General features: G+C 41.3%; 1 protein-coding gene across 6 annotated transcripts in view; it reads right to left on the bottom strand.

Moving 5' to 3' along the window:
• The window catches only part of NSD2 (nuclear receptor binding SET domain protein 2), a 104,886-nt gene that overhangs the window by 57,248 nt on the left and 21,457 nt on the right, over window positions 1-26,181 (bottom strand). For 4 of the 6 annotated variants that reach the window (XM_076335787.1, XM_076335790.1, XM_076335791.1 and 1 more), the window contains exons 1-2: window positions 21,719-21,842; window positions 5,347-5,972 (exon numbers count right to left, since the gene is read on the bottom strand). In XM_076335787.1, the coding sequence (XP_076191902.1) occupies window positions 5,347-5,943 (597 nt within the window). In that variant the 5' untranslated portion in view covers window positions 5,944-5,972; window positions 21,719-21,842. Of the gene's footprint in view, window positions 1-5,346; window positions 5,973-11,750; window positions 11,927-21,718; window positions 21,843-26,181 lie in introns of those variants that run through there. The other 2 variants (XM_076335789.1, XM_076335788.1) reach the window with 2 other exon arrangements.

Genomic DNA, 26,181 nt, shown 5'->3' with positions numbered 1-26,181 from the left:
TGGCTCCTATATGTGAAACAATGCACTAGGACTCTTCAAGCTGAAATTAAAAATTAAGCAGGTTTGTGAGAAATCTATAAAACTATCAGTAATGGAGAAGTTTGTCCATGATCTCTACTTCTAGTATTATGAGAGAATCAAGTGAAACAAGTAGGTGGCAAATTGAAAAGGAAAAAGAGATGCTCTATTGCTCTATTACTTAACATCATGGATGCAAAAAGTTCATGCTGGCTCAAAAAGAAACTGAGGTTGTCTTCCATGAGTTTAGCCATCTACAGCTATTAAATACAAAGTCACCAGCTCTAGAAACCTCTGAGTCACAAACTGCTGGAGGCTGAATGTATTAAAAGAGAGCATCACTCCATGATTTGCCACATCTATACATCCTCCGCTGAAACTCATCCCCAAGCTGAGGTGCTGAATTAAATGGCTCCTTGATCCAACTTGGTAGAGCTAATCTTATATAGCACTTTTGTCATCACTTCAAGATATTATTTTATATTTGATTTGGATTCTTCCACCAATGTGTTTATTAAGAGAGAAAAATATGTATTTACATATTACATATTGAGACCACAGTTTTACGCAGAAAGCGTACTTAATTCAGCCACTTTTACATACAAGAACAGGAAGTCTGGTATGGAGAGCCTTAAACAAATACTTAAGCTTTCTGTAATTAATTTTGTAGCCACTCTGACAATACTCATAGCTTCTAATCTCCCCCCAAACCAGTATACTCCTAACGCTGCATGCCTTTTGGTGCTTCTTCACCTACAAATAGTTCTTTAAGATACTTTTCCAATGAGGCGTTAAGAACAAACAATTTAAAGTTCCAAAGTAACAATTACTGCTGCACATTGTGAGCTGCTTAGCACAAACAAGTTTTCAAGGTGTAGCTGAAGGTAATCCTCTACTAACAGCTAACGCAAACCAGTAGCTCAGGAACCCTTCCAAAAAGGATAAGAAGTTATTTCTCTTGTTCCTGAAGGGATCACCCAGAAGAGATTTTTAGGGTTACTCCTACTCCTTTGGGATTCTGATGGCATCAGCCAGACAGCCTGTGTTATCACTCACCTGAAGACAGGATCTGATACCTCAACAACAGCCTATTAAAAACGAAAAAGTAATTGAGTTCATTTTACCCTAGAACTACAGATCCCGACTCCCGTGGTAGTTTAGCTGCACGTTTTATGACAAGTTCAGTAATCATATTTGACCAGGATTTCCTAGCAACTGATAATGAAAAACAATCAAGCAAGTCCTCCTTCTGAAAAAGACACATTTATTTGACTTTATTTTTTCTTTTTACTTTTTTTGAAATTAAAACAAAACAAATCATCTCAGGATCTGGCTGTAACAGGTTAATCAAACATTTGATAAGCACAGCTCTCCAATCTTACAGAGGGAATTTGTTGGTTTCGGCTCATCTCTACTGATTAGATGCAAGCATCAGAGCAACATCACCACCTTCAGTGGTCCCCATCTTCCTGCATTTAGTCAGCACAGAAGCATAAGAAGCAGCAGATAATCCTTATACTGCTTCTGTTCTACCCTTACTCGGTTTCTAAATCTTTGCCACTCACTGGGAAAGGCGTTATAACATTATGTAGGTATCAGATATAATGGAGTTGGCCAGAACAGTTTTTCTCTGTGAAGCTGAAATGGCAACGCGAACACATGACAAGGACTAGTGGAATTTCTCCAGTAACTTGCAATTGCCCCCCATGTAGCTGCTGCAAAGTCCTTATAGACTGTACCGAGCAGAAAGAGTAACAAACTGCCAAGTTTCTGGTACAATACTAAAACAGGGCTACAAGAAAACTGGATAGGAAGCTATGTGGAAGGTACAGCTTTTGGATCGTATACATCTTACACAGCTGGAATCCCTAAACTAGCAAGCATAGCAGTGTGTGGACTTCAGGTTTGTTCTGGACACAGCATCGCTGCTTTTCTGAGCTACTGCACCCGTGCTAGAAAGTCATGCCAGGAAGCCATGCCAAAAGGGCAAACTGCCACTTGTAGGCCCAAACCAGCTTGTGCAGAACAAGCTCAAATGTGCCAGTATCACATACTGAGCTGTTCTTAGGGTTAGAGAGCACAGACCTACTTTGGGACCACCAGCGAGAGCTGCAGATACACGTACTCTATTTCCTGTACAGAAGCTCTGGATTGCTCTAGGGATCGGACTTGGATTACTTCATATTAGCATATGAAGTAAACCTCTGCCATCCTCCAAACAGGATTGTTTCACTTCTAACAAAAGCATTGAGTAAGAAAAATCTAGGAAAGTCCTCATTCCTAACTGGTAGTGTTGCAAGAACTGAAAAAACAATGACTTTAAAAAGCAGCCACCACAAAATCTAGTACTGAAGCATACTGCCACTCTCATGAGCAGCACTATCAAGTGGGCAACTATCGGAGTCCATGGGTTTGGCGTCGATTCAAACATCTAACATGTGATACCTACCACCAATAACACAGAACATTTGGAGGTGGTGTCAGACCTTGGCATAAAAGTTGCTAAACCAGGCCTTATCAGAAGAGGCCTGGATTTTAAAGTAAACTCCTCAGGTGGAGAGATACCAGGGGTGGGGAAAGAAGGGTGAAAGGCAGGAGGGAAGGGAGGAAAGAGCCACGCTTGTCCAGCTTCCTCTCCTTTACCTTGGGAAAGTGAAAGCAGTACAGCTGTTTCTTGGAAGCCTGGAAAAGGTGGTGATTATCAACAGAAATCTAACTCAAGTCAGAGCTGGGCAGATCATGTTTATTCCCAATTGAAAACTGACTTGCAGATAAAGTTTTAAACAGCCTTCCTTTATGTTAACAAAAAATGCCCAAACAACAAGAAAACCCAACAAACAGAGCACTGGAACATTTGTTAAACGATACGCCTCTCACCTCAGCAAGACAGTAATCTGCTATGTCCATCAAACAGAGATATAATTACCTTACACAAAAGGCAGTGAACCACGGCGGTTTTTGCTAAATCAAAAGAGTAAGAGCTTGGACAACAAGAAATTGAGAGAGAAACCAGCCCAGAAATAAAACCAGACAAACAGGTTCTACATTAACTTGTAACCTACAGTAAACAGATATCTAAGTACAAAATTAATCAGCTTTTACTCCAAGGATATTTCTTCAACTTCCACTTTGCAGCCACAATCAGCTACATAAAATCACAGTATGATGCACTAACATTAAGGCTTTGGATGTTGGCGATGAAATAACAGCTAGAGCAGGGGCCTGAAACCAAAGAACACTGATATTAAGATATCACAGTTATGATCACAGAGAACACATGTATATCACTAGTCTACATGTGGACAAATATTTGAAAAATCTTCTTCAGCATGTTCCCTAGTATGTTTTTCTTCCTTTATTTTAAACCTGCACAGTTGCAAACCCTCCCTGTGAGAGAAAGAAAAGCCCCAGACTTTTTACAATCAAGGAGTTATATCATAAAACAACCTGTGACCTTTAAATGCTTTTCCTTTTGCCCTTTGTGCTTTAAAGTGCACTGTGCAAGGAAAAAAAAGCCAGAAGCATGACCCTCTGTTTCAAGTGCTCTGCAAAGAATAGGGTTATACTATTGCAAAGTCTGAGATCAAGCAGGTGGTTGTCCTGAATTGGTAGTTTGGTAGCTCACTGGTTTGGCACAGGAGCAAATAACCCCATCACTCTCCAGCCATCAAGTCTCAAGCACTCTAGGAAACGGCGTTGACATGGTTTCCTCCTGACCATTTCTGGCCAAAAGACAACTCAGAGAACCCAGACCAGCCTTTCTTTTAATCTTAAATGAACCGCTCACCAGGAAAAATTAAAGGCCACCCTTAATTGACAACTGATATGAAAGGCCTCAGAACAAACCGTGTAGATGGGCATATTAAATATTGTCTCCTCTTTCTAAGGAAAAAGAAAAAAAAAAAGCCACAGAAATATGCTACAGTTGTTGATGCTAATAAATATCCTCGTTAACAATGAACAAGACAAAGAATTACTCCAACTAGCGACTGTGCCCATACTTTTTACCTCTGAGTAGTGATTCGGAAAAGTCTGAACCAATTAGTGTTAAAACATTCTCCTTAGCGAAATTAAAGAAAACAAACTCTTTAACAAAATTCCTGAAAACATCAGTATTGATCATTCTAGGATGAATAATATATTCAAATCATAAATAAATAATAAGTATTTCTGATACTTAGAAGAATGTTTACACAGTTCTGTAAATTCATTCATTAAGTAGTTTTAATGAAAATAAGGGTAAATAAAATCAGTAATACAGCAGCTATGTGTGTGGTTCTTCTCTGCACGTGTGACCTTGGGAGAAAGTAAGAATCAACATTAACTAGTAAACCTGCAGTTGACAGAAAACTGTAACATACATTTCACGTTTAAGGTGCGTAAAAACAGGACGTGTTTGCTAGCCAAAGCATTCATTAATGTTTACCACTGTTATACAACACTTCTGAATTACTCATTGAGAAACTTAATATACACAGAAGTATCCCTGCTATGTAGGTTTCTTCCTCCGAGATAAAATGATTGCAAATCACATTCCTTTAAATGGAGTCTAGCAACAAAAACTAAATAAAGGGGGAAAAGGGCTCCCAGCAGCATTCTTATTTACAACTTGGTAAAGCAAATTTAAAAAAAAGTGAAATTTCCATTTCTGCCCATGTTTAAAAGAAGCAAAAGACAGATGAGTTTGACCACAAGTTAACGACATTTAATACAAGTATCTAGACCTTTTCAATGAATACAATTCACTAGGTTATAGCAAGCAAAACCAGCTCTTTTCAGATGATAAATAAGGGTAGGGACTACATTCCAACTGCCAAAATCTGAAGGTAAAGAGCCTAGCTTATCAGCCAAATGACACCTGAGTACATTTTTCTTTAATTCAGTACCAGGAATATAGAAATAGTTATTTTCTTCTGAAACAGAAAAACAGGTTATTAGGAAGCCAGAATACCTCATGCTCCAACAGTTAAAGGCCATCTCTAAATTTAGAGGCCTCCCAAGCTCCCTTGCCCAGGTGCACATCTTGGCTGCATGTCTGGATGAAGCTTCTGTTTCATACATCCCATACCACTCATGCCCTGATTTGCTCTGGAGACTTACTTATAGGGAAACAGATTTTATGGGGTACTCCTAGCCTAGGCAAGAAACACAGACCAGAACTAGAGTGCATCTGTCCTTCATTGAGACAAAGCGAGAGTATCATAGAAAGTGACCTGTTTGTGGGAAGCACCTATTGAAATACCTGAAATGAAGATTAGCATATGAACAAATGAAATCTCAGCATGATTAACAAACCTAACAGAAGAAAGAATATAAAAAAAGTACTACCTTCTTTTCAGTGGGGCTTGAAGTCTTTGATACTAACGCTGCTTCAACAAGACCCTGCTCAAGTAAGGAGTCATATTTTATGCTTCTTTTTCTACTTCTTCTCTCCTTGTTTGCTGGCTTTTGTTCATTTTCCTCTGACTGAGACACATCTGCACCATTGTCTCCACAAATGGAAGATTCAAAAAGAGGCTTTCCATTCATGTAGGTTTTAGTGATTTTCAGCTTAATTTCTGGAGAGCCATTCTTGATAGGAGTAGTGTTGGGTGGTGTTCCAACTCCCTTTATTTCCTGGGGTTCAAACCGCAGCTTGGCATCTTGGGCCCCAGACTCGCCATTAAACACACGAGAGGTTAGATCTTTTAATTTATCAGCTGGAATAAATGGAAGAGCCTCATGGCCATTATATTTTTGCATGACACCTTCTTGTAGAGTGGCAGAAAGTTGTGCTTTGCCCAAATAGACAGAACACTCACGATTCACTTCACAATTCTGAGTTTTCCCATTGGTATTTCCAAGGATCTCTGGTACCTGCTTCATTTTGATGTAGTTAATTTTTCGAGTTAACAGTTGAGAACTTCTTTTGATGCTAAAGTCCATTCAGCCCAGATGTTTCCAGTCTTACACTGCTATATTAAGACAAAAAGACAGAGAATATTTTTAATAATACAGAAATGTCAAAAGCTACCAAGTATTCAGATAGATATGTCCCCACTAATATAACACTCAAGGTACTTCATTCAAGTTTTACTAAAAAAAGTGTTGCTTACAATCTTCATAACCAAAATACTTCTATATCTGTTAATATGCATTATGAAAAAGTCCAAGAAAAATAGATTGATGAATCATCAATTTTATTAAAACAAAAGCAGAGAGTGAAATCACAGTTTTAATTTTAACAATCTGTTAACAATCTACAGCATGAGTCTTACCCACACTAATTATTCAAAGGTATTGCACTGTTTAAAACAGCTAAGAGTTAGACCTAAGATAGTATCATTAATAACAACGTAAAACAGATGAGTTTATTTCTAAGAAGTCGTGCCAGCGTAAAAACCCCACAGGCCGTGTTACTGTAGCACCTACACCATGGACAGCAGCATCACAAGCTTCTCTTCCTCACGCTACAAACAGGCCCTCAATCTTCCATCAAAGCACACCTCCTGGGGAAACAACACAGCTCAGTCTTCAGATGTATCCCAAAGCGTTCTGGCTATGAGAACGAATAAAACATGAGCATTTTGTATCATGAACACCAGCCCACTGGGAAACAGCTGATTCTTCAGGCCAGTGGCCACACTGTGCAAAATTTAAATGGTCAAAGCAACTGATGGAATTTCAGCTTTTTACTAACAACAGCAACATCATCTAACACTGGTTTTTCACACAGAAATTTGAAAACATCCAACAAGCTAAAACTGCACTATTATTTGCCCTAGACAGGTTTTCTGAGGGTTCTAAAAGCTAACCCTGCCCATTTCAACATTATACTATCATAGCAAACAAATGAATCTGGCAGAATGACTCCTTTGTGCTCCTAGACCAGGCAAGATGATAGTTTTTGTTTTTAAAATTCATATGCATAGACTCTTCATATTACCAGGTCCAGTGTATACATGATATAGAGAATACACCATCATAAATATTATGAAAGCTCAGCACAATAATCATCATATCCATGCTCAAGGTAACCAATTTCATATATGATTAAGTCCGAGAACTGTCACATCGAATCAAAAATTCATCAAATCTAGTCTCACGTTTCCAAAAAAGTGCAGTAAAAACGATGATGAATAACTATTGAATTGTCAGTTGCTATGGAATAAATCTCTACTGAATCTCACCACCTTGTTTATTAATGTACACAGTTATAATGCTTACAACTGGCATATTCCTGAAACTTGCATATTTGCTACTTCTACATCAGGAGTGGCAAGGTACAAATGAGTATAGCTGAGCATTACCCTAGCCTGGCAAAGCTTCTTAAGGGTGTCAAGACTGAACTCAAGGCAATTGGCCAACATGAAACCTCTTCATGCCCAAAGATGCGGGGGGGGGATCTAAAAATCATAACTCCATCACTCCTTAGCAAATGCTCCCATCTCCCTAATATGTTGCTCTAAGGTACCTACAAGATAAAAGGGTATCTCTCCATACAAGCTATATAGACTTATTTGAGAGATGAAAACCATTCTCCAGGTACAAACAGCAGCCTCAAAAGCTGGCATTAAACAAGGTAAGAAGTATACCTGAATTCCAAGTGAATCTGCGACAGGAAAGGTTCTAATCTTTCTTCAGCCAGATAAAGTCTGAATTACCAATAAAATCTCTGATAAAATGAGTGGAAACCAGCCAACTATATTAACCCTTTCGAAGAGGAGTCAGAGGTAAAAGGAAACTCAAAACTCCACCAGAACAGAACAAAGAACTCACTAAACCGAAAGAGAACTCATGTACTTTCACAAGATCTTCTCTGAAAACATGGACATGAGACAGACTCTCAGTCCAATTAATAACATGACAATGTTTCAAGCTGTGATTCAGCAGATTTAACTGAAATCATATTTATTTTAAGAAACAACTGATGACAAATTCTATAAATCTCTAGGCAAAAGGCAAACCCGTTACGGAACATGTGACACTTATGGTTACAGAGATGACAGCAAAATTCCTTAAAAAAACCCCAAACACTGAATTGTTGCAAAATCTGTACTTCCTTCCCACAGATTCTTAACAGAGTAAACTCGAATGCAAAACAGAGGTTTGATTTGGGCATCTAAATTCCCCTCTATCTAAAAAATACGCCTACAAGTGAGCAGCTTTTCTGCGGCTGCAGACGCCCTCCAGTGGTTGCCTGAACCAGCCAGAGCAGCAAACACTGCAGCTCCCCACTTCCCTGCCTGACAGACTGCTGCTATCACAGCTTCTCACAAGAGGACCAGCACCAAAAATGCCTTGTGTGACTTCCTCCTGTCCATCAACTACACGGTTAAGTTGAAAAACATTTTTTAATATGGCTCCATTAGCTGCTTACCAGGGTCTGGATTTCTGGATCGAGACATCTGCATTTTGTAACTGTTTGTTTTAATCCTTAATTCTACTAGTATTTTTTTGTCCTGCTTAATAATAACTCTTACTCTCATCACGTATTTCTTTAAGCTAGAAAGCCATCAAGCTTGAGGCAGAACAGGACAAGTCAAAAAAAGCAACAAATAATCAAATTAGACACGTTACTGGTGTACTCAATCTCAAAACACTGCATGCATTAAAAAAAGTGATAGCTTAAGAGTTTCAAAACATAAAAATCATCAGAGTTACAGAATAACTTAGGCTGGAAGGGACTTCCTGAGATCATCTGTTCCAATCCTCTGCTTAAATCAGGGCCAATGCAGATCAAGCTGCTCAGGGCCTTGTCTGGACAATGACCAGTAAATAACTAAGTGAAAAGACATGGCTTAAAGAAATCAAGTTACTCTCTTTCTAGCTGATAAAACTAAGGGTAGTAATTCCATATCACAAAAATATGAATAACAATAAGACCATGCAGTGAAAGACCCTGAACTTTTAGGGGTTACCTTGATTTGCCTAATACATCTGAAGATACACAGCATGCAGATTTTAGAACTTCAGTGAGTGAAGATTCAGTTAATGATTCTCACTAATACAGGTCACAGCTGAAAGCACTGAAAAAGGCCCCTCAAATTGCTGGAGCCTAGAGAGACAACAAATCCAGGAGTATAACTGGTAAAAGGAAGTCAATGTACCCAGGCCAATAGTGAATGGGAAGATGAAGACAAAGGCAGTAATTTGAGACAGTAAGAGCATCAGAACCAGTAGATACAGTTACAGAATATGGAAAATAGACCATGTTTGTACAAAGATATAATGGAGCCAAATGAGAAGAGGCTTAAAGTAAGAGGCAGAATAACGGGCAAAGATGATAGATATGAGTATCTATAAGCAAATATAGGCCTACTGGGGAGACAAGACTTGTAGAGAGCAACTTCATAGAATCATAGAATCATTAAGGTTGGAAAAGACCTCTAAGATCATTGAGTCCAACCATCAACCCAACACCACCATGCCCACTAAACCGTGTGCCTAAGCGCCTCATCTACATGTCTTTTAAATACCTCCAGGGATGGGGACTCCACCACTTCCCTGGGCAGCCTGTTCCAATGTTTAACCACTCTCTCAGTAAAGACATTTTTCCTCACGTCCAATCTAAACCTCCCCTGGCGCAACTTGAGGCCATTTCCTCTCGTCCTATTGCTTGTTACTTGGGAGAAGAGACCGACCCCCACCTCGCTACAACCTCCTTTCAGGGAGTTGTAGAGAGCGATGAGGTCTCCCCTCAGCCTCCTTTTCTCCAGGCTAAACAACCCCAGTTCCCTCAGCCGCTCCTCATAAGGCTTGTTCTCCAGACCCCTCACCAGCTTCACTGCCCTTCTCTGGACATGCTCCAGCACCTCAATGTCCTTCTTGTAGTGAGGGGCCCAAAACTGAACACAGTATTCGAGGTGCGGCCTCACCAGTGCCGAGTACAGGGGCACGATCACTTCCCTACTCCTGCTGGCCACACTATTTCTGATACAGGCCAGGATGCCATTGGCCTTCTTGGCCACCTGGGCACACTGCCGGCTCATGTTCAGCTGGCTGTCAGCCAGCACCCCCAGGTCCTTTTCCGACAGGCAGCTTTCCAGCCACTCTTCCCCAAGCCTGTAGCGCTGCATGGGGTTGTTGTGGCCAAAGTGCAGGACCCGGCACTTGGCCTTGTTGAACCTCATACAATTGGCCTGGGCCCATCGATCCCGCCTGTCCAGGTCCCTCTGCAGACCCTTCCTACCCTCGAGCAGATCAACACTCCCGACCAACTTGGTGTCATCTGCAAACTTACTGAGGGTGCACTCAATCCCCTCATCCAGATCATTGGTAAAGATATTGAGCAAGACCGGCCCCAAAACTGAGCCCTGGGGAACACCGCTCGTGACCAGCCGCCAGCTGGATTTAACTCCATTCACCACAACTCTCTGGGCCCAGCCGTCCAGCCAGTTTTTGACCCAGCGCAGAGTACACCTGTCTAAGCCGTGAGCCGCCAGCTTCTCTAGGACAATGCTGTGGGAGACAGTGTCAAAGGCCTTGCTGAAGTCCAGGCAGACCACATCCACAGCCTTTCCCTCACCCACTAGGCGGGTCACCTGGTCATAGAAGGAGATCAGGTTGGTCAAGCAGGATCTGCCTCTCATGAACCCATGCTGGCTGGGCCTGATCCCGATCCCCTGCTTGTCCCGCACATGCCTTGTGAGCACCCTCAAGATGAACCACTCCATAATCTTCCCCGGCACCGAGGTCAGGCTGACAGGCCTGTAGTTTCCCAGATCCTCCTTCCGGCCCTTCTTGTAGATGGGCGTCACACTGACAAGCCTCCAGTCGTCCGGGACCTCCCCTGTTAACCAGGACTGACTAACTTGCAGGTTAGTCACCATCTCTAGGACAACCAATGGAGGGAAATGGTCGATACGCATCTCAGTCCTCCTCGTAAAAAATAAGCTACATTGTGGGATCCAGTTAAATGGAAGAAGCTAGCAAATCTACACATGGGAATAACAAAGGGTTTCAAGAAAGAAGGACAAAATTGAAACTAGTTAAATTTTGCAGAAACCTTTGCTATCTAAAATTCATGGTAGCACAATACCATAAGCAAGAAAAAGGCTGTTTGTGAGAAGAGGACAATAGAGCAGAAAAGAAGGAAAGGGGTGAGGAAAGAAAATGATCAGCAACAGATAACCAAGCAGTACTGTGAGCTTAGAATTAACACAAGGAGATCTAGAAGACATGACATGAAAAATGAAGTGAGATAGATCACAGACAAGATCTGGTTGATCAGAGTTGCAAGAGTAAGGTCCTGAAGCAGCTGAGTATATGATTAGATTTGGTAGTTAAATTAACTGCACTCATGCTGGACCACCGTATCACACAGAAGCAAAAGCAATCCCTTATCTTCTTCTAGATGAGACTGCATCTATAGAAAAGGAAACTGGGGGGAGGGTGGGGAAAGGAAGGGGACAAAAGCACCACACACTAGTAGCAACTAATGAGCTTAAGCTAGTATCATCCCATATTGACTGTCTAGTGACCCAAGAAGTACCATTTTCACTAACAAAGAGGAAAAAACATGATAGCCAAGGAGTCTGCTGAATAAACATGATATTTTGGCTTGTGAACAAATAGGGTTCAGTAAGCAAAAGAAGATTTGACTTATCAGAGAAAGGTCTCTAGACATTTTAATCAGACAATGACAATCGGACAATCCTTGCAATGGCTTTGTACACATTTTCATACTAAAAAACCAGGTTCTACATAAGGCAAATTATTTTGCAGACATTTTAAATAATGTTATTAATTACTTGAAGGTCCATCATCTGACAGGAGTCATGAGCCAAATACAGTTAGTCTGCATGTCAGATTCCTCCTTCACTGTCCAGGCCACTATCATTTATGTGAGATTTATTATTCATTTCTTCCACATCTGCTGCAATTTCAGAGATGCATTTCTTGTGTGTCAGAAATAATGGAGTAGTCCATTCCTTCCAATTCTGCCAAAGGGAGTGAACAGAGTAAGTAATCAACAACAAGCGTCACTATTAAATACCACTTTTGTTTTGTCTAAAGGTTTTCTTAAAGCCCTTTCTTAGGTGAATTACTCGGGGAGGGGTGGGGGGATAGGGGGAAGATGACACACCTAAATACAATTCACAGCAAGAGAACTTTATCCACAAAAGCTATTTTTATTACCTACAAATCAGGCTTTCAGCTGGCACTGAAAAAGCTAATAGAGGGCTGCTGCTTTTTTCTGCAAAGATAACTTTCTGATAAGTCTTCTCCATTCTCTCATCAATTTTAAGACCAAGGTTATTCCTATTTTCAGATCAGAATGAGACAAAATACTTAAAGAGATTAGTAAAGTTACAACACATTCTTGCTAACACATTTGAAAACTTGAGTACGCTTATTCACATTATCTTGTATAAAAAAAATGAAATACCAAATAGGAGTAGACATATTTACTATCATGCAATACATTGTGACTGTTCTTCACTATATTCAAATAATGAAAAATTACTACAGGATCTAAACAGAATTTACTTTTAGAAGAAAACGCATAACTGAACATTGCATTGTGGGTTTGCCAAAAATTGTTACAAACCAGCTCTACCCAGCAAATTCAAAAGCATTATCTCTCATGAAGAAAACCATTACTGTAGTAGCTGATAGAGAACTGAAAATAATTATACCAAAACTTTCTAACAATTTACCACTAGTCTTAAAAAAGACTTAGAAAGAAAAAACCAGGAAACTTTAGTCCAAAGGAGCCAATTTTAAGTTTAAAAGCACCTGAAGTAAAGAATTTGTTAGTCTTGCAGTAGATATACAATGATTTCAGTTAACTAGTCAGCTGGCAAGGCTGACCTACAAAGTATTTTTAAATGAGTACATTTCATGAGTACATGAAAATTTTCTTACATTTATAGTACATAATAATGTTTATATAGAGACGTAATATACATTTGTACAAAAAGATCAAGCATGTTTTGAAAATTGTGTGAAAAAGGTTAGTGTACTTACAGTTGAACTTACACTTATTTGCCACCAAATATTTTCAAAAAAACTAGTATTGATCTTTTCTAATTTGTCTTGGGTTTGCTTCCACCCCCCCAATGGATAAAATGTCAGAACTTAATTGTTATAGTCTTTTTTCATCAACCAAAACAAGTAGTTATTGCCTTCTCATGAAGGCAATACCACCTTATACAGTTAAGAACTGCAGAATGGCAAGCAAAGAATTTCTTCGCTTTAAATGTTACTTGCTACTGCAGAAAGCGAGCTTACAAAACTGATGGACTTGACTTTTTTTCCTCCTCAGGAAAAGCTTTTGCAACCAACCCTTGCTGCTGAGGATAACACTAGAAGATTCTGTAACAGGACTCCTCCCCATTAACTCGCTTTCTTCAAAATCAGAAGAAATACTCTTTTTCCACTGCTGCAGAAATTGAATTTTGTCAGTTCCACTCCTGCTGGTGAAGGTGGGTGGTGAAGGAAGGGGATAGATTTGAGTAAATTCAAATTCTTGTAAAACATTGTATTTCTGTCTGAAGAGAGGATACAGATACTACTGTTGTGGGACCAAATCAAATAGAAAAGAATTGCTTCTCCTCTGCAGATAAGCAGAGAGGAACATTGGTGCCTAAAATGGTAGGAACTACTGGATTTACCACTGGTATTTAATAAACACTAAAAGGTAGTCCTCAACAGTTGCTTAACAAATGGCTAAAAGTAAAAATAAAGTTATGTTTTCAAACGAAAACTTGAGACTTTTCTGTCTCCTGGAGAGTTCCAAATGGTTCAGCTGAAGGGAATGGCCCCTCTCTACCAGAACAGGACTCGACAATTCAATACAGCCAGAATACTCATTCAGTCTAGGTCTTTACTCACCAATGAAATTATGTCTCTCTCTGTCTCTCAGGTGGGCCAGAGCTGTGCATCTGGCTTCTGCTTAGCTTGGGAATGAAGAACCAAATGCAATCTCAAATAGCTCAGCACTTAGGTGCATAGTTCCGTCTTTATGTACGCTGTTTTTTCACCTGGTCCAAGCCTACTTTAATTTCCCACCCCTTATTTAATCCCACTGCTTTTTCTTTTCAGCATCCTACCTCTGCTCCTTGCGCCATACCTTCGGGACCTGGATCCTCTGGTTCTACATAATACTCACTGCAGTAGATAAACGTGCTATAATCTGTTTGTTTCCTCTTCACTGTGGCCAATGATCCTGCCCTTATTCCCATATGTAGTCATGACAGCATAGCAATTGCCTGAAGCTTCACTGCGAGTATCACGAAAATTTCTGATCGTGCAAATTCTGAGAAGGAAAGATCAAATCTGGGATGACACCACAAAATAAGTTATCAATATAAGTAACGAATCAAATTGTAATATTAATAAAATGTTATCCGCTACACCTCTACAGAAATAAACAATGTTGCCCAGATCAGACCAGACAGCAGCTAATTTTAATACAGAGGATACAATCATTTTACCTAGACCCTTAAAACTCCGCTATCTTTGTCTATCAGGGCATTAAAACCTGTTCACCCAAGCGGGTGGATTTAGATGCCAGAAGCACACTTGGTGCATTGGAATAATTCTAAAAAGCAGCATTGTGACACTGGTGATATATGAGGCCTTGTCTTTATCATAGAGCAGTATTTGGCCATGTCTTCTGTTTTTTTATAAAAAGAGCAACACATTGCACTGATAATGCACCTCTCTAATGTGGGCAGGTATCGTGTAAAAATATGTATACCTTCTTTCATCCAGTACATTCAACTTCACATCCCATAACATTAAGTAAATAACTGGAAGGTAAAGTTTGGAGGTAATTAATACTGACTCAACAGCACTATGGAATTTTACTTATAGACTTGTACCTTTCATCAAGAACTGTATATATCCATAGCTGATCAATGTAACTATGTCTGTAATGTAACCCTGGCCATACTGTGCTAATTCTGGTCTACTTTACACATAGACTATAACTATATACATGCGATTATATTAATTATTCTATCAATGTATTACCTCAAAGCAAAAAACACACATGTAACTGGCAGATGTATGCCAGCAACACTCAAACAAGGCCCGCGCTCACAAGAGACTTGGAACACTAGATCCTCTCCAAACAAATCCAACTACTTGCTAATAAGTGGCCTTTCTGGTTTGGACATTATTTGAAGTATCTCCCTGTGCTCTTGCCAAAATGCATTACTACCATTCACAGTGTTCTTAATTCCCTCTCTATTTCTTTTGCTACGTCTACATCAAGAGTCTCTCCAGAAGAGAGATTAGAATGACTGTTACAGGTAAAAAGTCTGGAATTTGAGGCAAGTTTTACATTTCTGCAGATATAGTGTAGCCTACCCATTTAACTTGGAGACAGAAAGGTAAAACACTTTCCTGTCCAACAAACCAAATCCTTCCTGTCCACTTTCCAAAGCCTTTGTGTTGAAAGGTTTGCAATGGGTACCTCTTGCCATTTTTGCTGTCCATTCTCTCAGCACAGCATTAGTTCTGTGGATTACTTCACTGCCTTATCAAATTTAGTCCTTTGACAAATTATGTTGTACCTACTTCTTATGGGAAAATCTAAAAGGTTTTGACTGTAGAAATAAGTCGTGTTAAGCAACTGTAGTTGCTATCCATACTTGCAGAGTTTCTTAAGACTCAACTATCACTACCACTTTTGAGCCAAGCATTCACCTGATGAATAGATATCGCACACGTACTTTCTACAACACATTTTAAGCCTACTACTTGTTTTTTGCACTACTGCTGAATTTCAGTCATGTTCCACATTTAATCACAGCATTTGTTTCCGGTTTGTTCAGGAGTGCTACTATAAAACAGCTTCTGATGGTCTGCATTTTGCATCCACAGAAAAATCACAACATTAATTTCATTCTGAAGTATCTGACTGAAAGTTCTTGGCAACTACTCCACATAGCGAAATGATCCATACTCATATCTTTCATCCTACACTGCTCTCCAAGGTTCATACTTTGGCTTATATCCCTCTGGCTTTATCATCAGACTAGAATCTGGGCATTCTTTACTAGAGAGATAACTCCCCAATTTAGATGTTTCTGAGTGCCAGTGCAGTCAGGTTCTTTGCTCCGATGGCATCCCACCAAGGCTGGCAAGTTCCACAATTGATTTATCTGATACACGATCTCGGGAACCTCAGCTCCACAGACTAACCCATGCCACAGCAGGAACATTTACACTTCAACTTATTATAATGAATAAATAAATGAAATGGGTCCCAAACATTATGATAGGAGGCTGCATTACTGCATCTCCTTCCTATTGCTTCTTTTATGCTTTTCAAAATATTTCAAATGGCGTTTAATTACATTTCTAATAAAATCTTCCCTAACCTCAGCCTTCTTTCTTGAAAATATTTTTGTCACAAAATATTTCATCTTCTGCTCCTTGGTCTCTCTCTTATTTAGTAAGGCAGAACTCGGAGAACAGGACAATGTTCACTCTCTACAATGTTTTTGACCATGGCAAAGAAAATGTGGAATTCTGATGTTAGCCCTCAAGGCCAAATACGTTTAAAAATGATTATTATTTTAAAACACAAATTTTCTGATGTTATGTGTGTTTTAGCACAGATGTGAGATGTCAGTATTTTAGTATTTTGATATGAGGCTAAGGCCAGAAGAGGTTTCACAGACAGTTAAAGGGCCATCTCTGTCAGCTAACAGAACAAGACCACCCTGTGCTTCTCCAAAGAGCCACGCAGAAAACTGACAGTATCCTTCACAAACAGCAGAAGAAAAATGTTAAAGTTTCTATGAAAGTCTATTTCAATAGCACATCATGCTATAGTTTTCCAGCCATTTGCCACATATGTATCCTTACCCCAAATATGGATGAATATAAAATAGCTCCAATTTGTGCTGGGGAGCTGAATACCAAAGTTCAAAACAAGATCAAATTGCTATCTTGCACTAAGATAAAAATAGGACAAGTTAAAAGGATGGGGACAAAACTAGAAACCGAGCCATCACCTGTTGAGTAGCCCTTGCAATTTAACACATGCTTTAAGTCACTTATGTATTTTATTAGTTTCAGATTATGTCAAATATGAGAACCTACATCAATGGTGCCCTAGGGCAAAGTAATTTTGCCCAACAGAAGAATACTCTGAAGTACATATGGGCTAGCGCTTCACTTTTCCATACTTAGTCAATTTAATTTGATTGCTATGAAACATTCAAAAAGATTTTCAAACATCTACTTTCCACATGTAGCTCATCACACCGTTGTACTATCAGAACAATTTCCATGTAATGGTATTATTTCTTAACATTAGCAAGAAGAATAGTAGAAACTTTGCTTTTGGTTCAACCATGATTAACAGGTATTTCTTCATTGCACACAAAATGCATTTTAAAAAATTCAGTTTATGGTATAATCTATTATATGCTTTGGACAGAAGCAGCTTTTCAAATGTACCAGAAAGCCAATAGATTACCTGGTGCTAAAGTTTAGAGTTGCTTGCAAGCAAAGTAATACATGATGGACTATGCATTAACCTATCATCACCATACACAAGGTATTAGTATATAAGATCTGTTCTCCAGGAATCTTGCGTATTTTTGTAGCTTGCTATTCACCAGAAGGGCAGCAGAATAGAGTATGGTCTAAGTTTCCCTTATAACACGGTCCAAAAACTTCCCTTCCGGCTGATGCTAGAAAATATAAAATAACTATGCTGGACACCATCAACTTGATAAAAATATTAAAAATAGCACTTGATATATCACTTTTGTAACTTCTGTCAGTGTAAACTGAAAGGAAAAAAGTAAATACATTTATACAGCTGTCTTATTACCTCCAATGACTGCAGGTCATAGAGAAGCTAATTTGAAGGTGCAGTGAAGGGTGAATTTAGGTAGTTTCTCTCTTTTCCTTCAAAAATGTTCTCAGAACCAAAGCCTTCCAAGTAACCATTAATTTTAGAAAATAACTGACCCATTCAACCGGCTGCACAAATTTACAGGCTCCAGGGTGACTACTGGCATGTCAACAAGGCTCTCCTTACCCCCCCCTTTCTCCCAAGTCCTCCACAATCATGCACCAAAGGAAATTTGGACTCCCATGCCAAACTCTGATGGGAAACGATTTTCTCTCTCCACTTTACCACCTGACCGCTTATCCTGGTACCATATTCCACCTCTGCCTTCTCATTTACACCACCAAGATTCCAGCACACCCTCGGTGAAGACATTTCTCAAAGCTACATCCTAACTGGAAAGCGATGCTTCTTAGAAACATGGACTTACTTATCCACTTAGACCCCCTTCAGTATCTCCATTCTTCCTTCATCGAAAGGCTAGATTCAAGAATTATACCAGATCTATCATATTTACTCAACCGTAAGGCCATTTCATTTGTCTTTGCCAAAAAGTAATGAAAAAGCTCAAATAGTATAGCCACAAACATAGTACTAAAATACGCAGTCATCATCATCTACTGCATTACAATTAGTCCCACCAAGCATTTCTTTATTGATGTCTGATTACTGAATGTTAGAGTATCTGTTGTTTTCAGCAATACCACGCAGTGGATGCTTACAATTGTGCAGCACAGTGCTCTCGAGGTGAAATTTTTTTTCCCAGAAAAGGCTAGGTACTTTACCTTGTTCTACACAGAAAATACTTGCAATTTTCATGCACTCAACCATCTTCTACACTTAAAACCTAAGAGATGTCTTGTAGTTATGTAAGCAGGAGTGACCAGAGGTGACCGAAATGCTGCAAGAATTGTGCTTGTATCTTCTCCTCATCATAAACTACATCTTTGATCCAGTAATCTCACCAGAGCAGATGAATCTTTATATACGCATGGAGTCCCAATGCAGTCAATAGGCTTTGATCGACCACAAGGAAAGACATGCATTTATCAGTCTGTAGAAATAAGGCCTCGCTTGGGAAACACACTGACACCAGTGGAACAAAAAGCAGGCTCAGTGCAAAAGTGAGAAGTGAATGGGCCACAGACAATAGGACACTGAAAAACAATCCCTTCTTTCCATTCCTTTGCCATTTTGTTAGCGTAATGTTTTGGACACAAACTCATATATATTAAAATATATATATACACACATATATACATATATATGTATGTATACCTGTACGCATTAATTTCACCACCCAAATATTAGAAAGCAACCCCCTTAACAATCATTTTTGCTTCCAGTCTAAAACAAAGTGGGGTTGTTTTTGTTGTAATATCCAGTCTATTGCATGCAGGCAGTAATTTAAATGCAATAGTCTCATCTGCAAAACAACCACTGGCTTCAGAAAAAGCACATAGCCCTACAGATATTAAAACACAATTTTTTTATTACTAGTCATTTGTTGGATTCGTATTGAACTAGAAGGAAATATATTTTACATTTAATTTCCATTTTCTAAACTACTTTCAATCTACATCCTTAAAGTATAATGACCTAGTTTCTTCTGACATTTTCAAATAATATTTGATAAATTAGTAGGTTTTATTGTACTTTTAATATCTGAATTTTTCCAAGCATGTATGAGGGTGGAAACTCGTATAACCGTCACAAGAACTAGCCATATAGTCTCCAGGAATATCCAGAGCTTTTATATTCAAATACTAAAAAAACTGTCATATTTTCTGATGGCTGCATACTAGATGAAAATCTCAGCATGCTTTAAAATATGGGATACAGATGCTTACTGAAACAACCAAAAATGGCATATACTGTAAGTACTGAGTCCTGAGTAGTCCTGCAAAACAGTGGTTTTATTCAATGATTACATCGAACAGTCAAATAATACCACACTGTGAAATTGAGGAGTTTATTAAGGTTGATATGCTGCATTTCCTGAGCAAAATTCCCACAGCAAAACAAGCAAATAATAGCTTCAGTGATAAATTTACAGAGATTGTACAAACATACGAACATTTTGGTGAAGAACCAATTTATTCTTGCAGCTGAAGCCACACATTCCATGTTTAAGGAATTTTAGTAAGCATGTATGTCCACATAAACCACCAGCAAGGACTCTTTGCAAAATCTATTACAAACTTCATTGCCACCCTACAGTGTTTACAGTTACCTTCCTTAGACGCCTGAAAAGGCTAAACGCCAAACATATCTTCCTTGGTGTTTTTTTTTTTTTTTTTTTTAAAGCAGACCTCGTTTAGCTTACTCAGCGCGGGCAGCACTAGCTCCTAAATTTAAGAATCATTATAAACCAATTTTAATGCAAATGCCAATAAGAAAACTATTCACGCACACAAAATACATGGGCAATGACTGATACCAGCCTCTTGCCTGTTTAATGCCTGTTAGCAAGAGGCCCATTTTCTCTGAAATCTGTTTAAATACAGCGTTTACTGTCTCTGCACTTCTACTAGTATTTACTCCTCCTTTCAGCCGACATATTTTAAAAAAACAAAACCAAAAAGCAAGTATAAATATGTTCAAGAAGTGTGGCAAATTCCCTCCTCCACCCCCAGAGCGGTAAAGCCACAGCGGATGAGCTGTAACTATGGCCTTGGGAATACAAGTTCCCCAGGCTCTTTTACCACACAAATATCAATTCAAGTTACAAGAGCCCTATCCTCTTATACTTAATGAAGATTGAGCCAACGAGCCCATATGCCTTCGCAGGAATGTTTTCTTTCCGTTTTCCTAACAAGGCTCTCCTCCCATACAGGTCCAGGATGGACTGCAGAAGGGTGTAAGTAGAAGGATCATCACACCAGTGTTTAGTGGAGGAATAAATCAAACATGGCTTCCCCCTCCATACATTTCCAGAGTTACATTCACTCCTGCTGCCGTACAATCCCAGTCCTACCCGGAGGGAAGGGGCAGGAGCAGCCTCCACCTCCTCACACCCTCACCGCCACGGGGGGGACATTTGCAGCCACCCCACCCCTTAAGGAGGCGGTTTAAACCCTGGGGGAGCCTTTTTTTTTCCTTCCCATCGGTTCTCCCCCCCCTCCGGTCTTCTTTCTGATTTGCACTGATTGATCCCCCCCTCCCCGGGGGAGGGAGGTGGGACGGGTGGGCACCTCTCCCTTACCCCTTTATGCTGCCCCGACCTCCCGCAGCGCCGAGGCGGAGGAGGAGGGCAGCGGGGGAAAGGATGAAGCTGCAACAGCCGGGACTCCGGCTCGGCATCGCTCCTTTCCGCTCCTCCGCCACCCAAGAGTCAGGCCCAACCAGCAGCAGAAATCCTGCGGCAGCCTCCGGGGGGGCGGGGGGCGAGGGGCGGCAGGGGGACCCGCGGCCCCTCAGCGAGGGCCAGGTAGCGGGGGGGTGGGGGGGGAGGGAAGGAGAGAGGGGGGAGCGAACAAAAAAAACCCTCCTCCGGCAAGGGGGAAACGGGAGCTGCGGGCTGTCCGAGCAGGGGCGGGCGACGGAGACGGCGGGGCGCCGGCGGTAAGTTTGAGGGGAGCGGAGCCGCGGCGGAGGGGGAGTCCCCGGGGGAAGGGCCGGAGCGGGGGGAGCGGATGCCCCGCGACGGGACCCCCAGCCCCCACGCCGCCTCCACAGCGCTTTGCCGGGCAGGGCCCGCGGTCCCAGCCCGGGAGGGGGCTCCCGGTGACCGCGGCGAGGCGCGGGGCCGGGCGGCAGCATCGCCGCGGGCGAGGGAGCCTCGCCGCCGCCGCTCCCGCCTCCCGCCCGGGGCCTGCGGGAACGTGCCCCGGGTGCCTCCTCCCTTCCCCGGGGAGGCGGGGGGGGGAGAGCCAGCCGCGCTCCCGGCCTACTGACCTGTGCCCTAGCGCATCCTTCTCCCCCGAGAGCCGGGCGGAGGCGGCGGCGGTAGCAGTAGCTCGGTGCCGGGGAGCGGCGGGAGCTGAAGCGACACGGCAACAGCGGCGGCGGCAACGGCGGCGGCTCCGGCGATCCTGCGCGGCGGCCCCGCCCCCTCCTCCGGCCAGAACCAGCGCGAAAAATCGGGGCCGCTGATTGGGCGCCGCCGCTGCGCTGCCCCTGGAGCGGCTGTTTCAAATCCCCCCGCACGGAGCCGCCCGCACGCGCGGCCCAGCGGCCCGGCGGCGGCCGGGAGCAGCGCCAGCCGCAGCGCCAGCCGCGCCGCCGGCGAGCGCGCGCGGACGGCGGGAGCGGGGCCGTCAGCGCAGCCGGCCGCGGGCCCGGCGCGCGCCGAGGGCCGCCCGCTCGCCCTGACAGGGCCGCCGCCGCCGGCGGGGAGGAAGAGGAGGGCGGGCCGGGTGCCAGGGGAGGGAAGGCCACGCCACGGGGCGAGGTGGGGCCGAAGGCGGGAGCTGTGTGGGGCCCGGCCCGCTCGGGGGGGCCTGGCTCGCCGCGGCGGCGTCCCCAGGTGGGCGAGAGCGCGTCGAGGGCCCGCTGGCCCCGCAGAGGTCGGTGGAAAACACTTATTTTTTAAATATCTCATGTTATTATTTATCTCCCCCTTGGGCGCAGGGATGCTCGCCGTGGGCCGCACTGCTTGGTGAATGTGCCCTCCTCACCCGCTGGCCTCGGCGACCGTACACGTGCGCTCTCTGAAAATCCTGATTTAAGTCAAGTGTTTTGACTTTCCGTACAACTGCACACAACTTTGAGGCTGTCGGATGGTTTTAAGAACCCAGGTGCGCCTGGCTGTGAATTACTCGGGCTGCCTCTTCTGCAAGTATGGCCTGGTGGATTTTTTTTAAAGCTTGCATCAAAATAAGTACATGTGCTTGCAATTTGCCAATTGAAAGCACAGCTATTTTTTTAGGCCCAGTCGTTAAATATCTGTCATGTTACAACCGGACCAAATATCCTCACGAACCGTTGCACCAGGTAACGTAAAGCAGGTAATGGCCAACTCTTTCAAGCTTTCGATGGTTTGATAAAGGATTTGTGGAGCACTGACAACCTGTGTTTTCTCTACAAGGCCGAGAATATAGTTCCTCGGTGCTATGGAGACTGTATTAACCTGGTAGCTAAGGGCCTAACGCAACTCCTGTGAAAGGTAAACAGACGATAATGGAGGAGGGGAACACACCAGCATCATGCTTTCTGGATAATGGTGAAATTACACCATCTGTCACAGAAAGGCTCAGATTTTTTTTTTTTACATAATCCTTAATTTACTTTTATATGTTAAAACTTTGTCGATGTTTTTACGTGTGTTTAATGGTGGGTGCACCTTTCTTAGCATGGCAGTTAACAGTTGAACAGTGCAAACTTAGTGTTAATTACTTTGTAATGAAAAACTTAATCATTGGCTGATTAAAACTTTAATCTCAAGGTGGTTGAAGGAAATCTGTCTGTGGTGGTAAAGGTACCTTAACTTGTTTTATGGCCTTATTGTAAAAAATCATACTGTTTAAGGTGTTAGACAAACAAGATTTAGCTTCCGAATTCAGTAAGAATTTATGTCAGTATTTACAGCATTAAAGAGAAAGATAAAGTGCCTTCCCATTTTAAAATAGCTAATTTGGATTAAGTCATGATAATTTTATCTTCCAGCTTCCTTTCTAAAGTTCAGCTATATGTGTTTACAGAAAAAGATGTTTTCTAATTAAAAATAGAGGCACCATTATCAATACAAATAAATAGAAGTACAAATATGTGAATCCTGTTGTTTTGCTACATAAGAGCATATACAGGTGTGCTTTTCTTCCATAGTTGAACAATAATGCTAATGTACTAAAAGTACAAAGCACAACATGTTTGCAGGGGTGCTTGCTGTTTCTCCACCAAAAAAACTTGTGTAAGAAACCAGGTTAGTTATCATTAATTGGCTTGCTACAAATGTGTTATCTACTTCCTCTTGGGAATAAATTCTGTGTTCAGGCTCAAAGATGTAAATCCATCTCTATGTATGACTTATAAAAGAGAAACAGATTTTTATTCTGTACTTATTACTAATGCATAAGATCCTCCAGATAATGCAGTTCTCATGTTTGCCTTCTGTCAGTTGTTTAAGATTTAAGTGGAAGGATTTTGCTATCATGGTCAAGGTGACAACAAATCTTCCTTAGTCCTTTCAGCTCCTATAGATCACTGGCCTTGTCTATGCTACTAAGATTTGCAACCATGTAATTACCTCTTGATAGAGCCACCATGCAAATTTCCAGGAAAGCTTATGCTGGGAGTTAACACCTTTAACTGGAATAGCACCAGTTTATACTGTACATAGACACTGGTGCAAACTTCTCCAATGTCACGACCCTTTTAAACAGAAACTGTACTTGCAGGTTTTCTAACTTCAAAAACAATTGTCTGTTTTCTTGAGCTCATATCGTGATAATAAAAATATCTCAATTTTTCCACTGCAGTACATAGAGGCTGATTCTTTGAAAGTGGATATAGTTATATGACACTTCTGAAAACTGAGTTCAAAAAGTTTTAGCTTCCAACGGTGTAAATGCACGTGCAGTGCAGCATGAGCTTGTGCTGACAAATAACAGGCACACTGCATTATACTTGAGTGATGGCTTTGAAGGAGTTGAAGTAAATATCCTCTAATCTGTTTCTAGTAGTTGCAAATTTCCAGACTGAACCTCCTGGAGGTTTTATTCTCTTTCATTACATTTTCTTGTGATTTTTTAGTTAGCCAGTGTTTTTTAACGGTTTGATGTTTCTTGGATAGCCAAACAGGGCATTGAAACCAAACGATGTACAACTAGAGCACATAATAGTATTCATTTATTAATGACTCCTGTTTCATTTGGTATCTAAAATTTTGTTGCTCTTTACTTTCAACTTTTGTGTTAAGAAATAGTATAGAGAGCAATATCCCTCTGTTTGACTCAGTAAAGGAATTTAAATAAATGTAGCGGTTGCATATTGTTCTAGAGATATTTAAATATTTTAGAGATTATCAATTAGTTACTAGGCCAAAAGAAAATTTACAATTTAAACACTTTTTCAAGGTCATTTATTCAGCAGTAATGGTAGTCGGTGCCCCTGACCTTAGGCATATGTTAGGATATGCTGAAATTCTGAAGCTGAAGACGACTTTTTTTTGTTGCCACCACAGGAACAGACAGTGCCAGAAAAGCAAAGGCCTACATTGCAGTTGCTGTAGTTTCACTGCGATTAGGCAGAGCTCAGAAACAAATTCTACGTGTGTGGCACTACTCCATGCAACAGTGCAGAACTCTCTCCCCTGAGAGTTTGGTCAGCCCTGTTAACAAGGGGATGGGGCACATTTTGGGGTACTTCTTGCTATTAGAAGTAACGGAGATTAGCAGTCCCTGTGCTAAAGCTTTGCCCTTCTCCTGGCAAAGGCCAATTGTAATGACGGTGCGGTTAGCAAGCCCGTTTAATCTCATTGTAGATCTTTGTGGCAGGAGCTTCATGTTTACATTTCTCTCCTGTACGGATCCTAAGGATTGATTGCTTTCTGAATTCCTTTCTTGTATCACTTTTTATTTTTGCTTCAGGATTTTATATAATCATCTGTTTCGTTAATATTTTTCTGAATGCAGATCATCTTGGTGGCAATGTAAACATAACTGCAAGTAGAGTTAAACTGAAGTTATGTGAGTGCAGTTGATGAGTTAATCAGATATTCCCAAGTTAGTTAGTAGAGCAGCACAGCACGTCCACAGTGTTTATTGTACTACAGGTATTTAATACGATAAGGACTGTACTAGGCCATATAGAATCTACCAATGTAGGTTTTTCTTGTTTCACAGACTTTTCCACCTATTAGGGCTAAACACTGAAGACATTGTAGTTCTACTTCAAAACGTGAATACGCTGGAAAAGTTATGCCGCCCATTTTCCTGTTTTGTTGTAGCACTGATGCAGAGATATCTTCCCAGTGTTGTCCCTCCTATCACCATTACTCTCTCTTTCATGCTGTCAGCTGGCAACCCATCACCTGCGCTCTGACTTTGGCCAGCAGTCCATGTTTCGGATTAACAGTGAGTAATTGTTGTTTCCAACCTGCCTGAACCCTGTCTGAACCTATCCTTAGCTATGTGAGGTATAGCTAGACAGAGCCACTGATCCTTTGGCATGTCAGTCCGTGTGTCATCACAACTGTTAAGAAAAATCTTTATCGGCATGTATGCATTTATGTCTTTGGCCATGCAACATACTGCATGCTGTTTAATATGGAGACAGCAAGCTGCTGATGTAGAACTAAGCAAGAACGAAGTATAAAACTTAAATCAGCGTTTCAAAATATTTTATTTTATATGTGGCATAGTCATCCTAGAATTATAGTACTAAATGCATTCTTGAGAACCTACACATACATTTGCTAA

The sequence above is a fragment of the Aptenodytes patagonicus genome, chromosome 4 (genome assembly GCF_965638725.1).
Source record: "Aptenodytes patagonicus chromosome 4, bAptPat1.pri.cur, whole genome shotgun sequence".
NCBI classification, from domain to species: domain Eukaryota; kingdom Metazoa; phylum Chordata; class Aves; order Sphenisciformes; family Spheniscidae; genus Aptenodytes; species Aptenodytes patagonicus.
Note: the sequence above shows the minus strand (reverse complement) of the source record. Positions and strands in the feature narration are given on the sequence as shown.